The sequence below is a fragment of the Leptinotarsa decemlineata genome, unplaced genomic scaffold (assembly GCF_025532065.1).
Source record: "Leptinotarsa decemlineata unplaced genomic scaffold, Ldec_3_MD MMD2_tig00000010_RagTag_RagTag, whole genome shotgun sequence".
NCBI classification, from domain to species: Eukaryota; Metazoa; Arthropoda; class Insecta; order Coleoptera; family Chrysomelidae; genus Leptinotarsa; species Leptinotarsa decemlineata.
The window spans coordinates 7,405,428-7,422,534 of record NW_027412538.1 but is presented as its reverse complement, the minus strand read 5'-3'; the positions used below and the strand labels follow the sequence as shown (position 1 = coordinate 7,422,534).

Below are 17,107 nucleotides of genomic sequence, written 5' to 3'. Positions count from 1 at the left end.
CAAGTAAAATAGAACAATTGAACAAAAATAAAGAAATGAAAATGTGTCCTTGTGTAGTAATCAGTAAATCCAATAATATTATTTCAACAAGCTATACAGTAAGCTATTTGGTATTGGTCCTTATTATGTCATCTACAATACCCCTCGAGAAACCGTTAGTGGCTGCTATTTCCTGTATTGTACGTTTTTCTTTTGTGAACCTATCATGCGTTATATCAGGTGTTGGAGGTATCATGATAGGTTCACAAAAGAAAAATGTACAATACAGGGAATAGCAGCCACTAACAGTTTCTCGAGGGGTATTGTAGATGACATAATAAGGAAGAAGTTTAGGTTAAGAATGAATGAAATCTCGACTTTCAGGAAGGAAGAAAACCAAGATGAATACATTTCAGTTCCATACCACCAATATACGAGAACTTTGGAAAGATTTTCAAGGAACTAGGTATGCAGGTGGTTTTTAAAACAAGTCATACACTACAGAGCCTTTTGGGAAGACCAAAAGACAAAGTCGAGAAATCAATTGAATGTAAGGACTGCGATGCAAAATATGGACAGACAAAAAGATCTATTAAAGTAAGATACAAGAAACACATAGCACACTTGAAATATTGAAGACCTGAAAAATCAGCAGTCGCCCATCATATTTTGCAACAAAACCATTCCATAGACTTCAGTTCATTAATAGACAATATAACAACAGGCAACTAGATGTCTATGAGAGTGTAGAAATAAGTAAACATAATAATATTATGAATTACGATGAGGGACCAATACCAAATAGCATACTATATAGCTTGTTAAAATAATATTGGATTTACTGATTACATATGAGGACACATTGTAAAAATAAATTTAGATAGGCAATATTGTGAAATCAATTTTTATTTAGCTGAAAATTGTTAATATATATAGCTATAACATTTAAACATTACATAAGGACATATTGTTAAATAATAGATAAGGCAAATTGTAAAATTAATTTAGGTGTGGTATACCTGTATGGGTGGTATACCTGTATAGCATAAATAGCATTAGCTTAGGGAAGTTTCCAGTTTAATCTTCCTCTTGAAGATGATCACTTGGTGATCGAAACACGTGTCGAAGTTTTAAAAATAACGATTTGGTGTTGGGAAAAAACTCCAGTAATATTCTTTAAAACTGTATTATCCATAATATAATTGGAGTTACATCCCATGGCTCACATTGCTTCATAAATCTCCATGTTTGTAGAGGTCTCAATGAAGTCTGAAAAGGTACTAAAGCCGAGTGAAAGACAAAACTACAAGATAAACGACAACTTTTTAAAATGTCAAAATTTTGTTACAAATATCACAATTTTCTTTCAAATATGTTTTCCGAGGAATCTCAAAATAAAAATAACTAAGTCTGCATGTCTAAGTCACAATCATCACAAGTATTGGAAAATGGTGTATAAGATTTGAATTGGAAGCCCTCACAGAAAGATCCCTGAAAAAAATTCAAAATTCAAATGTCAAGATTTAAAAAAAGTTCAAACATACTTACTGGATTTACTAGAAGGCAACCTTTATAATCTTCAGCATAGGCCTCAAACTTGTCTCCAACAACAACTAAATCAGGTAAGGGATACAGCCTCAAAGTGTAGTCATAATCCCAATGGACTGTCAAAGAATTCAATGATAAAGGGCTTAGGTGTCCTTGACTTATTACTGTCCTCTTAATCTGAAGATTAAAAAAGCACACATAATAAAACAACTTTGATCTATACATTCTCATATTTGAATTAGAACTAAGTGGAGAAGTAGAAAGCCAAAACCTCCCTTTTCCAAAAAATTAATCTCTCCTAAAAATATACCCCTTTCAATTTAAACAATATTCCTATGGCTGGGATTTATTCAAATAAGCTAATGAATGTCATTACATACTGTCATGGATGACATGATTAGATTAAACTCATTCATGACATAAAGTCGTAATTTTGTTATCCAAATTTGATGCTGAAGGGACAGTGACGAAACATCAGATGTACACCAGTGAGAGTGAGTGTTCCATGTAAGTGAAATTTGACCCCTTTCATTAACTATATTGTGTAACAATCCTGTTAATGATATCTGATTCAATCCCATAACGAATGTTGAAAAAGTGTTTTTCTATAACTCCGTGTTCATATAAACGTATTTGTGTCAAAAATATTTTTCTTTTATGTAATTCAATATATAGATAGATAGATACTTTATTAATCTCTTCAGATTGTTTACTTAGATAGATACTTTATTAATCTCTTCAGATTGTTTACAACAACACGAGACACGTTAAACAAGGTGCGAACAATAACACCAGTTTATGTTTATAAGATAATATACACGGAATGAAACATATTAAAAGATAATTACAATTCATATGAAAGTAGCTGTTTGAGAGCTCTTTTCTTCCAGTGTGTGTCCGAAAGTTACTTCTTTGCACGATCCATCAAGTTAGGAGAACTTTATTTGACATATAGGAAAACAAATTATAATAATACCTTTGTATATAGACTCTATATAAAGATAATACTCACACAATCTACAATTTGCTCTTTGGGGGGTTTATGCAAAGTACCTTGCAAGAATTTTGGAACAAGATCTGCCCTGAATAGCACTATTTCTCTATTACAATATTGAAGCCTGCAAGGATTTGTGGGGAAAATAGCCTTAGGAAGTAATCTTTTCATTTCTCCTGTTACATAATCGGGTAAGCCCAACCTAAAAAAAATGAGAATAATAATGATACTTTGATAGTATACGCTAGCTTATATACATATATAAACAATAAACTTAAAAAATTGTTTCATTTAATTTCACGTGAAACATGAAGTTACAGGCCTTTATGAAAAAATATCATTTTGTTAGAGCTGTTTTTACTCATTACATATCCTAAAATCATTAATGAATGTTATAATCATTCAAAAAATCAATTATTGATAATTTCAATCTGTAAACGTATTTAAAATTACAATTTAACACTTATAACTTTTGTTTCTTCCAGAATCTATTTAATTTAGATATGCGATTACTTAACGGCTTTTTCAATGATTCCGTACTTGTTTCCAGTGAAACCAACATAATTTCTTTAATCGAATCTTTCTTGAAAGATCGCCAACAAAAAATGACTAGAGATGGTTGTCAATCCCAATATCTGTCGTAAGTAATTCTGGTGTACCACAAGGTTACATTAAGAGACCTTTAATGTATGCTATTTATACATTCCATTCGATGAAAAGTATTCAAACATGTACGCTGACGACACTCATCTCTATCACAGCTTGTCTCCATGAAGGGCTTGCACCCAAATAAATCGAGATCTGAAAGCTTTTATTGAAGCAACGTCAAATTACTACCTAATCATCAATGAGGACAAATCCAAAGCAATTTTGTTTGTAACGTACAATATACAAATAACGAATAGATAATGAGAGTCTCGAAATTGTGGATGAGGTGAATAGTTTGAGTGTTACTGATGCTGAATTGAAATTTGAATTTTTTCCTTTCTTATCAAAAAGCTTTTTTCCCAACCAATTTACTACAAATATTTATATCCTCAATATCAAACATTATATAATTAACTAATCATCATTTCATTACTCACACAATCAAATGCATCCACCTGTTTTACCTATTGCCGATTTCTGCAGATTCAGTAAATTAAAAGTTTGTAAATAATAAAAACTTGCCTTGGTACAATATGTAGAGTACAAGGGTCAGCTAAACCTGGCACAAATACGAATTCACTCTCAGTGGAAATACCAGGATATTTCAGTATTAACTCTGCCAATTTTTTGAATAGTTTTCTCAAAGTTTGCATCGTTTCATTTCCTTGGGAGTTTGACATAAAATTTCCCATAAAAATGAATGCTATAGGCGGAATATCCTCAAAACCCGCAAAGAGAAACTCCAGTTTCTCAAATATCTGAAACAGATACACTTTATTGTAAGATACTCGAAAATGTCAGGTTTTTCATCCTGCAAAAACTCATAAATAACCCTGTTATCTGAAAAATCATTTGTACCATCAACAAACTGCTTTCTTGAGAGCAACTCTTCATAAAATATATATTTCGCTATGCCACTGCTGAACTGCTATGTCCCTTTAAATTGTGGTTAGCTCACTTGGTCATTTTGCTTTATGGTGGAATGGTCCCTTGTTGAATAACTATTTTGTAGTCACCACCATTTTTACTAAGGATTGTCCTTGTTAGTGGAATTCTCATTCGGAGACCACAATATCAAAGCTCAGCTTTGCAAATTACTACCACTGGTAATAAGATTCGAACTGAACTTTCTTCATTTACCTTTGAAATCTTCCTATCAAATATCCAAATATGAAAGTTCATATCTGTTTATGAAAGTCATCAAATTAAATTGCCTTTACCAACATCTATCCTAATGAAAAATTCAGTTTTTATATAAGGGCACTAGCCCTCAAAATATCGAAATTCATTGAATTTCAAAGGTACTTATGCATTGGCTAACACTAGCACTAACAATATTTCAGAGGTTTGAGGCATTTGGGATCGTTATCTAACTTGAAAGATATTATTCACTTTCACAATCGACAGAATAAGATCGAAGACTTCAGTTTCATTGCTGCTAATGTCACATACTCAAAATCCAATAAAAGTTTAGTTCCTGGGAATTTTTGATGGAAGCTTGAACTGGAATGCTCATTGCCAACATTTAGTTTCTAAGGTGAACTCAAATATTTTTTTAATGAATCTGGGAACAGTTTTACCCATGACTCAACTACTGGGATAGGCCTTCCATGACTCATTTGCATTTGTTGTCAAAAAAGGACTTCACATTGTATTGCCAATGTCTTGAGCCGAGAATCATGCGGACAAAATAACTATATTTGAAATATGTATTCAAGTATTCAAAAACAAATCAACTTTCAATATGAATGAAAGTGTTCATCACCATTATACTAGAACAAAAAATAAATTTTACATGCATTATAGTCTGAGGGAAGAACATAATTTATTGATATTCAAAAAAAAATTTTAAATGAAAGGTTTTTATTCATTGAATGAATTTTTATATATTTAGATTATGTTAATTTTAAGTGTTGTTTCATCTTTTGTGTTTCTTTCTTGTTCGTCGATAAATTTAGATAAAAATATCAAACCCCAATGAAAAAAGCACGATGAGAATTTTCTCAAGTGGCTCCAAATAAACAATTCAATCATCAGCTACCTATTCGTTTTCCTTAACTATTAATCTAAAATCATTTCTTAGGAAGTGGGGTGATTTTGTCAAATTTACAAGAATCAGAAAAGTAAGTCAACTTTAAATGATATGATATATAAATGGAATATTTGTAAGACAATACACATGAATTATTATTATTATTATATCTATTATCAGTACATATGCTTTATTTTTTCATGTTACTGATAGTTTATGATACTTGATTTTCAGAGACAGTGCATTAAGTTTGTGGTTTGCAAATTTTAAATTTATTACTTTTAACTAGTACAACAAATTTTGGTACACTTTCTATATTTCCATCGGAGTTTACAGTGATAAACCACTTTCGATTTTTTGTGCTGAAAGAAAAAGTAGACTTGATGACAAAATATATTATATTATTTGAAGATATCTCATTGACAGTCATCTACAATTCTAAATAATAATGAATACATCCACAACATAAAAGTACATTCGTTAATACATATTAATAAAATATAGATTCTCAACAAAAAATAATAATAGGCATCGCAAGAATGGCCCAATACATCATTCGATTTTAGAGAGAAATATTTTTGAATATCGGAGAATACCTCCTATTTAAGTAATGTTTTGACATAACTCAAGCAATTTTTTTAAAAGTGCTAATAAAAGATCCTAATATTCCACACTTGTATTTAATACTTTCAATAATAAAACATATTTATAAATTAAGTTTGTGGCGTTTGATACTATTTCAACCCACATTGAATAAAAAATTTGTACATTATGATATGAAATGATACCTCACTAGGTAGTATCATTTAATTTGCTTGCATCAAGCGACTCCAGTTGGGAACTAGTATACATTCATTATCTACTTTTTTCAAAACCAATGACCTTTTCAATTCAATATTTAAAGATACCAATGTCTCATAACATAGTTCCAATTGTGATATCAAATCATATTTTATATTGCCAAAAATAACTTCAATCTTCCCAGACTTTCGTATCAACATTTTTCCGATTTTTCCTTGGGGAAAGTCTGTTAAGCAACGATCTACAATTTCATTTGTTTTTGAAACATTCGGATTCATTTCGAAGGGCAAAGAAGAAGGCATCTGCCAAACCATAGTTTTAGTATTTGATATATTCTCAAATATCGCTAGCAATTCATTATCGAATTTCATTTCATTTTGGATATTCCAATGATGAGGTACAAAAGAATGTCTTTCTTCCATTTCACTGTCACTGGAGCTTTGATATTCAACAAGTTCATTAAAAAGGTCCATCCTCTTTTTTTTACCCAACTCCTGATAAGTTTTTTCACTAGTTGATATATGAAGATTTGTCTTTTTTCCTGATTTTTTCACCTCTGCCTTTTTGTCGATAGGTGATGTTATAGTAGGCCCAACTCCTTCTGAAAACACTCCTGTAGATTGCATTAACCTCTGTTTCGATTTATTTTGAGCATTTTTCTGACTCAAACTCGGTTTTTCAATTCGATTCAAATGACTCTTGTTTTTGTTCCTTACAACATTTATGTTGGGTTCGTATTTTTTTTTGTGAATTTTTGTGCCACCCAAATTAAGATCACGAGGATGTCTGATTGAGTTCAACCTGATATTGGATGAGGAGTCTTTAACAAAGTCTTTCAAGGAGAGTTTTCTGATTTTCTTATCCATTTTTGTCAACACCTATTGTTTAATATACATTATTAGTAATTCAATGTCTACTTGAAATGAATTATTCCCATGTCAGTTTTTGTTATTATTTTCATATTTATATTTAGACAACTAAACATTGAAAATTGAATTTATCACTCATCTTCCATTGCAGTAGGTGGAGGTGGAGTTACTCCACTAGCGGGAAATTCAAAAAATAGGTTTTAAACTGCATAATGTTTTCACTGAAACCCTGAAACTTTTGTTACCTAAACTTACCAGCTGATGATCAAGCCACACATCAGAGAAAAACAAAATAGGTTTACTCTTATTTTGATTCAGATGTTCCTTCAACTTGAGAGAATCTCTCAAGGGCACACTTGAATTTCCACCAAAATAATTTAAACTTCCAAATGATATTCTGAAATAAAAAAAAACTTATTGTAACAGAATTGAGTAGTTGAAGAACCTTACCTAGAATTTGCATATTCTTCTCCAGGGGGTAGAACAACTGTTGATACATGCAATATTCTGTCTTCATAGTAACCATTTACTAGAACAACACAGTTCTCCATAAAGAAACCAGCATGAAATCTACAAAATAGTAAATAAATGAATATTCCACAAGCTGGTGAACAAGTTTTTACTTGGCATGAGTTAAATTGAGCTCGACCATGCCGGTTGGGTCTTCCAAATGCCATTTTCCCTCTGAAACTTGTATGAGAGAACCCAATATAAGAGTAAATTCTAATGTAACATTGGAAAGAGTTAGTAAATAATCAACAGTTTGTAATTTCAGTTGATTCTTATCTCCAGCAGAAACTTTCTGCTGAAAATTACGCTTTGTTCTTTGCAGAATTGTGTAATAACGATCCAAAAACAATTTTGCTTTGATGTCAGCCTTCGCCAACAAAGTAGACCTACTCTTATCTATAAAGTACAGTTTTCGGTCAGGGTTGTAAGATAGTTTGGGAAAATCAAAAGCATTAATAATATTAAAAATGGATTCATATCTATCATAACCAGAATGCAAGCAGACTTCAATAGCTCTTTCAATATGTTCCTTTTCGATGCTTTTTTCTGCAAGACATTGATTTTCTAAACTAGCGCATAAATTCCTGATCATTGTTTCGAATGCCATGCCATCATTCAAATCTACACCTCCTTCTATGAAAGATGTTACCAACAAGCAACAAAATTCTCTGAAAAATTTAAAATAAGATACAAATACATATTTTATAACCACGTCTCACCTTCGAATGTTGAAACCACTCAACTTGAGTGCATTTTGTAAATTTTTCTGGACTTTATCAGTTGTATCCATTTCGTAATTGATAATTGGTACAGTAAAAGTGAAATGAAGGAAATAGCTCTTGTTTACATTTTATTTTCCCGCCAAAATAATTATACATAAAGAGTGATCTCTTTTCATTTCTTGTTCTTCTCATTTATTAAATGTCATGTTCCGTTTGTTTAGTCGGTTAACCAAGTGGTTTGGTTGACAAATGCTCCTGAAAAGAAATATACAGGAGGACTAATAAAACCGACAAAACCGTTTAAATGATTTTTGGTATGGCAATTATTCGGATACATGACAAAACCTAGTTTTGTCCGCTGATCGCGAATCTGAAATCAAAACATGGCGTTCCTGTGTACTTTCGGAGATATGGCAATCCAAAAGTGGAAAAATCAACTATTTCACAAACTCACTTCTGGGTATAAAAATCAACCGTTAGTATATGTACATAGATTAACATTTAACCGTTTGAAATTTCATCGAGTTGGCGGCAAAACGTGTGAATTGATGATGAAACCAATGGGTGTACATCAGACCCATCACGATGAAAAACCGGTGGTGAATGATAGGATGTGCTTTCGTTTCAGAAATTTGATGACACAAGATGACGACAATGGTCGATATTTTCTTGGATAATCTATATAGAAAGATATTCCTATTAATTTTAGTTATCAATTGATCCTTGATAAATGATGTTGACGATACTATTATTTTTTCTTGGAAATATAAAAAATTATTTTTATTGATAATAGACTCGTTTTGTCGTTCGCTATTTGAAGTACTGGGTGAAATGAGGCGATATTGCCTTTTATGTGGGTGTTCCAAAAGTGATAATCCAAGTATAACGTTGTATAAGATACCTTTGGTAAAAACAAAATATTCAAAAAACATAATAAACCAAGAAGTTCATTTCAATTTCAATGAAAGGGCAATTTGAGTTTGTTAATCAAAATATGTGATCAAATGGTACGTATGATTTCTCAAAAAAATCGAACGTAATTCTAGTCTCACTATTGACCGATCTACATTAGCCAATCTATATGTGTTGTTGATAGGTGCGTTTTGTTCACACTAATATTATATATTCCAGATTGAGTTATTCACGCAAAAAGGAACTCGCCTGAGTTCTTTTATTCACCAATGAGTCCACCGGTTGATTCGATGAATTCATCTATTTAGTCCATTCAAAACGTTAGCGCGTTTCTGTTGGTTGAAGCAATTAATCAAACATTTTTTGTTTAGTTTAAGAACTCGCCTAATAGTTGGACTCATCGATAATTAAAGAACTCGCTTTTTTGACATTGGTTGTGACAAAATAGTGAATTGTGTCGTTGTGTCAAAATTAGTTGTTTAGGTTAGGATTTTAAAAGTTCGTAGACAAATGTATTTAATAATGTTAATTATTATTTAAATTCCAATATGTGGTCGTTTTTTTCTCGCGATCCATCAAAAGACTTCAACTTCGAAATTGGTGAACTTGTACCGAGTTTAGGAGATAAAAGTGTTTGGGCTCTTCACAAAGGCAAAAAGAAGGTACTAATACATTCATTTCTAAATTGTCTACACAATCGTTTATTATGGTTTTGTTTATTGTTAAGGTAACTAGTGAAGAAGTTTCGGTGTTTGTATTCGATCTGAAGAATAATTCAGAAACTCATTTAGAAGTAGCCAAGGCAGCAGTTAAGAGATTAAAAACTTTGAGACATCCTAGTGTTCTCACCTATTTGGATAGTTTAGAATCAGAAAAAGTCTTGTATCTATCCACTGAATACGTAGATCCTTTGATAGACCATTTGCAAAATTTGACTTTGGAGAGACCTCAAAAAGAGCTCTATGTTGCTTGGGGAATATTTCAGATAACGGTGAGGTTACTCATTGTATTGAATTGAATGTTAACCAGGTAATTTTTATTCTAGAGAGCTTTATCGTTTTTAAATAATGATGGAAATCTTCGTCATAATAATGTCAATATCTGGTCAGTTTTTGTAAATTCATCTGGTGAGTGGAAACTTGGTGGAGTAGAATATGTGTCAACCACTCAAGATGCAGCACAGAACTTTAAAGTCATTCCAAGTTTGGAAGTTTATAGCCCTCCCGAAAAGAATGATCCTAGTAAACAACGAATCATCACAAAATGGTATTATTGATTAAAAAAAAAATTAAAAAATTAATTCATAGTGATCCACTATTATTTTGTAGTTCTAATGACATGTGGGGTTTAGGATGCCTCATATGGGAAGTTTTCAATGGGCCCTTGTACCAACAGTCATCTTTGAAGAATATTGACAAAGTAAGTAATAATAATAGTTACTAGTTAAAAATGAATGGTTAAATTCTTCCACAAATTCAATATCTGGGCTTAGGGCTAATTTACACTTCAAAATTGTTGATTTGTGAGATATACAATTAATGTAACTTAACAAATGTATTTGATTGTTTGGACCACAAAATCTTTTAAATTATTGATTTAAAGGGCTCAACCTGATCTGCTCGATAGATCGGACATTCTGACATTACCATTGTATAATAATGACATACTCCCATTATACATATCACTTCATAAATGTTGCTATAAAGTGTTGCATTAATGAACGCAATGCTTGAGGGCCCAGGTAGTTATTACCATGGGTTACCTAGAACATCTTGTGGATGCTGGAGACTTCAAAAAATATATATATTTGAGAACCAAACATTTCTTTTCTACCACCATTTTGTAATCTATTTATTGAAATCATTGGTACAAGTTGATTGACTAAGTAAATGAAAGAAAATTTTTAATATTCAAATTTTAGATTCCAAAACAACTGGGCCCTCTATATTACGAATTAGTGAGTTCCAATCCATCTTCCAGACCTAATCCTGCTGATATTATATCTAGATGTCGTAAACTTGGAGGATATTTCAAGAATGATTTGGTTGACACTTTACTGTTCCTTGAGGAAATTCAGATCAAAGATAAAAATGAAAAAAATCGTTTCTTTTCTAACCTAACTCCACATTTAGATAATTTTCCAGATAACGTTTGCAAACATAAAATTTTGCCTCAACTCATAACCGCTTTTGAATATGGTGACGCAGGCTCTGCTGTATTGGCCCCAATGTTTAAGGTAGGAAAGAGATTTCGATAAAAACATCAATTGTTATGAACTATTTTTTATTTTTAGCTTGGAAGATTACTTGACACTGCAGAATACCAAAAAAAAATTGTACCATGTGTTGTCAAATTATTCGGAAGTAATGACAGGGCGACCAGATCTAGACTTCTCCAACAGTTGGAGCATTTCATTGGACATTTGCAAGCAGGTACTGTAAATGATCAAATATTTCCTCAAGTTGCTCATGGGTTCATGGATACAAACCCCACCATCAGAGAACAAACTGTCAAAGTGAGTTAAAAATGTGTAACTATTATATAAAATAAATTGATGGATGTAGTCGTTACTACGTGGTATGAAATCATAATAAAGAAAAGGGAATTGAAACTTTCTATTTTTTTACCACTTTTAATTTGTAACTAAGGTTACTGCAGTTTCGACATATAAAATTGTATAGACTGATAGTTAGATAATTTCATAAATCTCCATAAATCATTTACATGACATGAGATAAGTCCAATGGTGGTAAAGAAGATAATCTTATATAGAAGTTTGAATAATTTGGTATTTACACATAATGACATTGAGTAATTGATGGAGCATACACATACAAATATAAGTCAAGAGTTGTATATCAACTATTCACAAAACTTGTTGAAAATATAAAATAAAATGTACATATGAAACATATTAAAAATGTGCAAAAATGTCAATAGCTCATTGGATGTAGTCCTAATATTCAACTCGATGTATTCAGTTAGTGAATAAAAGGAGTGAAGGAGCAAAAAATTCTTTAGGTCAGATTTGAAATTTTTTTAAATTTTTTGCTATTTTTTTTCATTCAGGAAGTAGGTTACAAAAGTAGCCTCTAGCATACAGGAGAGATTTTGTGTACCATGGATTGCTAAATTGATTTAGGTGTATGTTGTTTTCATATCCAGTATCGTGCTCGTGAAGATCACTATTTTTTATCTTTATTATTAAATGTTTGAATTAATAACTTATATATAGGTAAACACATGGGAAAGTTGGAATATTATTCTATTTGAAAGTATTTCTACAAGGTTCTTATAGTCCATGCCAAAGATGAGTCTTATAAATCATTTCTGTAAAATGAACACTTGTTATACTTCAGTTGACCTACCCCATGTTATGATATTACAGCTAATTGTCGCATAGACAAGAGCGTAATACATGTTAATCAAGTGATTTCTGTCAAAGTTCGATTTGAGATTAATTAAAGCATAATACAGTTTATTCAGTTTTTACATATGTTATCAATTTGGTTGTTGAAGGTTAATTTGTAGTCCACCTCCAATTTTGTGCTTTCTGATGCCAAGATATCAGTGTGGCCTAAGTTGAATTTTATGTTGTTCAAGTGTTTTTGAGGACTACTGAATTGGATAAGGACCATTTTACTCATATTATTAATGAGGTGATTTCTCTCACACCATTGAGTGAAATTCTTCACAACTGGTAGTTGTAAGTCAAGTGTGTTAGCAGTTAATATAATTGTTGAATCATCTGCATTTATCTTTTTTTTTCAAGATATTTCACTTGAATTTTATATTTGGGGTTCAGAATACCAATGACTATACAGGGTGACATATCTAAAAGATACTTCTGTGCATAACTCTCAGAGAATTTTTGTAATTATCCAAAAGCATGTCAATTTTTTTTGTAAGGGGGACAAGTTTTCACATAAAAACTATTGCAAACTTGCCGTATTATTCAAGTTAATGCTGGGATGTCTACCAAACTCCATACAATAATGCAGGAGTACTATATAGCTGTGTCACTTTGCGACATACATTAATGGTTCAATTTCACTAGTTCGGACTTCCATTGTCTACTATATAAAAAATGATTTGAAATCCCTGAAACAAGTAAAAAAAGAATAATTAAAAAAGAGTAGTTGAAAATAACAATTATATTAAGCAACAATAAACCTGAAATGAAATGATAGTGAAATAACCTACAAGTAAAAATATAATCATTGAATAAATAAAGATTAAAGGAATGAAAAAAGAAAATAATAAAAAAATAAAAAGGTGTAGAGATTCCAAGTCACGTTAGTTCACGACGTTTCGATTGTTGGTATCTACAATCGTCTTCGGGTGATGAAGAGTATTCGTCAGTATTCGTTAGGAGCTTCAAAATGAAGTGTCACAAGACCCCACTTTCCATTAAAAAAATTTCCCAGATGGCGCCCAGTCGTCATCTTGAAAATTTCATCTGCCAATTTCACTTCAAAATAAATTATTCATGCATTCATTTCATTATCCCAAATTTCAATTTTTTGAGTTGACCCGTTCAAAAAATAAAAGGGGAGGGGACATTAAAGAATTGCACTATATATCGGAACATTAAAGATTTAACCAAGCAGACCCCAGTAGTTATTCATCACAGACAGAATTATTTTCAGCTGTTCAGCTTCTTTCAGTAAAAGTATGCAAATAGATTGAAGTTATCATATTCAAGAACTTCTTTACTATCTTGTGGTTTTTTACATCAATAACTCTTGCTTCTCTAATGATGTGTACTATAAATCCCCAAAACCAGAATGATTTTTTCAACTTCCAATGCAGTTGAACTTGATTCAAAGCAATTGTCAATTATAGAAATAAATTATAATAAAATATAAATTATAAATTAAATATAACCCTTTCAAATCAGAATTAAACATTTTGCTCGACTAGTCTTCTTTAAATTAATAGACACAAACAAATTTCATTGAGGAAAATTCGATTTAATTTCAGTCTGTGATACATCTAGCACCTAAGTTAAGTTACAATAATCTGAATGTGGAAGTGCTGAGGCATTTTGCACGATTGCAATCCAAAGACGACCAGGGTGGAATAAGGACTAATACGACCGTTTGCCTAGGAAAAATCGCTCAACACCTGCATCCACAGATAAGACAAAAAGTGCTCATATCAGCGTTCATTAGGGCAATGCGGGATCCCTTTCCACCGGCTAGAAATGCAGGTTTGTATCATTGAAATAGGATTACTAATTACATATATGTAAACTAAGTGTTTACATATATGGTAAATACAAAATATCAATTATTTATTAATAATAATAAATCAGCAGTTTCTTCATTGTTGGTTAATATGTTTAATCTGATTTTTAAAGAATATAGGGATGAATCAAATAAATCCATATAAATGCAATTCTTATTTGCTAGCCTAAGCATTTTAGTAATGTATTCATTTAAGCCATAGCTAATAGAATGGTAAGGAACTTTGAACAACTCCGACACTCCGGTTCTTCTTGAATTTACATTGAAGTCAATCTGTTGAAATCTGTTTTTTCTTTAACCAGCTGTTGCCCCCCTATGAACTTATGGGAGCTAAGGATTTACAAAGTCTTACTTTTTAACATGCGATTCCTAACCTAACACCATTTATAACTTTATGAAGAAGTTGTAAATCAATTCTAGCTCGGCGTTGCTCCAAAGTATATAAATTCAAAAGTAGCAGAATACCGAAGTACTCATAATTGGACCTCTGATATCCGAGCTTAATTGCACATGATCTCAGAAATTTGTTTTGTACTTTCTCAATCCTAGATATATTTGCCTGGTAAAGAGGACTCCATCTCACACAATTACTTTCCATGACCGAGCGTACCAAAGAACAATACAATATTTTGATGGTATTTATAGAAAATTTGTCTGTGGATCGTTGAATAAATCTCAAAAAGTTTGAGTGATTTAGATATAATATGATATTTGTGTGACCTTTAAAGGTAATTTTTTATCAAACAACACTCCCAAGTTCCGAACGCTGTTGGTCAACATTAGATTAATGTTTTTGATTTTGTATGGATATACAATAGGTTTTACGGTTCTTGAAAATGTCATTTGATAACATTTATTCATATGTTTATATCACATCAACAAGATGAGTTATTTAAGCCTAGCTTCAACAGTTCTGCATCACAAAAGTTATCTACTACCCTATAAAGTTTCAGATCGTCTGCAAACATTGAGTAATAGCTGTAGTATTGAGCTTATATGCGATCCTTGAGGAACACCAGACCTTACAGAAGTTTGTGATGATGTAGAAGCACTATATTTAACATACTGAATCCTATTCCTCAAATAGCTTTTTATTCATTTTGACATGTTGCAATTCTGTGTTCACGGGATAGTAGCTACAGTTTGAGAAGATAATTCAGCAGCATGTAGTCGCCTCCTAACTGTCCACTCACTTATGTTTACATTTCTGATTTCTTCCTTTCGAATGGAAACTGGCGTGACTGTTCGGTTTCTTAAAGCACTAGATACAAGAAAGCGGTCATCCCTAGCTATTGTAGTCCTGCTTCGCCCTGAACCATGTCTTAGAGTTAGCAGACCAGTTTCGTGGTACCGCCGCCATACTCGTTGTAAACTCGAAAGACACCAACGTTTTTTGCAGTTTGGCGGTGACCACGGCAGTTTTCCAAAGCAGCCACAATTCATGCCGCAACAATAGAATTTATGTTCGTTTTCATACACCAACATTCACAATAGTACATAAACAAAGGGCAATTGACAGATAATACTATAGAAAAAAGTATACTAATTTGTTTTGTAGACCATTGAGGTGAATGTTCTATCATTTCAATGAAGGCATTGGATTATTTCAGTTATGTATATGAATGAAATTGTTATAGGTGTATTGGCTCTGGCTGCAACTCAGCAGTACTATCTTCTTTCTGAAGTTTCCTCGAGGATTTTACCCTCTCTCTGTCAATTAACTTTGGACCCAGAAAAAACCGTGAGAGACTCGGTTTTCCGTACCATCAAGGGCTTTTTGGGTAAACTCGAAAAAGTATCCGAAGATCCTAGCTTGAGAGAAAGCATGGGTGAGATGAGATCCCTCCTTTGAGTTTGTGACATCTTTAAATAATATTTTGTCAATGTGTTTTCAGAAGCAGATGTGAATACAGCAACTCCTAGTCTGAGTAATGCTGCAGCAACTTGGGCTGGCTGGGCCGTCACCGCAGTAACTGCCAAATTTTACAGAAGTCAGTCAGACACTGTCAAATCAATGAATCCCGTTACTAGTCGGATGTTGAGCAAACCGGGTTCTCTAGGTGAGAGATATTATTTTTTATATAAAGTCTGACACAAAGTCAGTAGAATACAGCAATGGACCAGATCCATTAATCTTCAATGAAGAAGTGAATGTTTTACAATTGATACAAAAATAACATTTTTTTTAACTGAAAGCCTCACTCACGGATGAAAGAAAATGAATTATATAGTTTCATCAAGTTGATCACACTATATAATATATACTTTGATATTTTTCTGTATCTTTTGTGAATGAAGTTTGTTTCTTTTGACAGTAGAGATTATGATTTGAGATTACTTCCTCAGAACAGCCATCAAGCAGCAGTATATCAACAACTACTTCCAGCGTAACTTCCATGACATCTTTAGAGCATGAAGATGGTAGCCGAGGAAATGATTCTGTTTCGGATTATGATTACAATCACTGGGATGATAATGACAACTGGGGAGACATGGAGGTAAGAATAACATATTCCTAGTCATATACTCAATACATATTCAGTACTTGATGACATGTTTTTATAAAAAAAGTCAACAAAGTTGATATCTATTCCAAAGCAGATGTATTTTACACAGACTTTTCCAAGGAATTCGACACAGTTAGTCATATAGTTTTGCTTGGGAAACTTGATAGGGTTTTACGAAGATTAATTGAACAGGTTTGCAAGCTATTGTCGAGATAGAACTCAATATGTAAAAGTGAAGAGTTTCATCTCTGAGATTTATGTCACGTCAGGAGTACCACAAGGAAGCCACCTACGCCCTTTCTTGTTCAATATCTTCATCAATGATATTGAAGGAAT

General features: G+C 32.1%; 3 protein-coding genes across 5 annotated transcripts in view; 1 reads left to right on the top strand and 2 right to left on the bottom strand.

Moving 5' to 3' along the window:
* Positions 1-1,290: 1,290 nt before the first annotated feature.
* On the bottom strand, positions 1,291-8,265 carry DNApol-epsilon58 (DNA polymerase epsilon subunit 2). The gene is made up of 8 exons (XM_023170656.2): positions 8,101-8,265; positions 7,495-8,049; positions 7,322-7,441; positions 7,127-7,268; positions 3,692-3,927; positions 2,540-2,723; positions 1,528-1,704; positions 1,291-1,470 (listed from the first exon to the last, which is right to left on the bottom strand). Exons 1-8 carry the CDS (start codon positions 8,169-8,171, stop codon positions 1,384-1,386), a joined length of 1,572 nt encoding a protein of 523 aa, XP_023026424.2. The 5' UTR covers positions 8,172-8,265; the 3' UTR covers positions 1,291-1,383.
* On the bottom strand, positions 5,582-7,051 carry LOC141480811 (uncharacterized). The gene has a single exon (XM_074171309.1). It carries the CDS (start codon positions 6,866-6,868, stop codon positions 6,008-6,010), a length of 861 nt encoding a protein of 286 aa, XP_074027410.1. The 5' UTR covers positions 6,869-7,051; the 3' UTR covers positions 5,582-6,007.
* A 1,205-nt stretch (positions 8,266-9,470) lies between the features above and the next one.
* The window catches only part of yata (N-terminal kinase-like protein yata), a 31,299-nt gene continuing 23,662 nt past the window's right edge, over positions 9,471-17,107 (top strand). For 2 of the 3 annotated variants that reach the window (XM_074171308.1, XM_074171307.1), the window contains exons 1-10: positions 9,471-9,677; positions 9,743-10,006; positions 10,061-10,281; positions 10,344-10,434; positions 10,937-11,251; positions 11,309-11,530; positions 13,999-14,227; positions 15,902-16,093; positions 16,160-16,324; positions 16,611-16,762. In XM_074171308.1, the coding sequence (XP_074027409.1) occupies positions 9,564-9,677; positions 9,743-10,006; positions 10,061-10,281; positions 10,344-10,434; positions 10,937-11,251; positions 11,309-11,530; positions 13,999-14,227; positions 15,902-16,093; positions 16,160-16,324; positions 16,611-16,762 (1,965 nt within the window). In that variant the 5' untranslated portion in view covers positions 9,471-9,563. The remainder of the gene's footprint in view (positions 9,678-9,742; positions 10,007-10,060; positions 10,282-10,343; positions 10,435-10,936; positions 11,252-11,308; positions 11,531-13,998; positions 14,228-15,901; positions 16,094-16,159; positions 16,325-16,610; positions 16,763-17,107) is intronic. The other variant, XM_023170658.2, reaches the window with a different exon arrangement.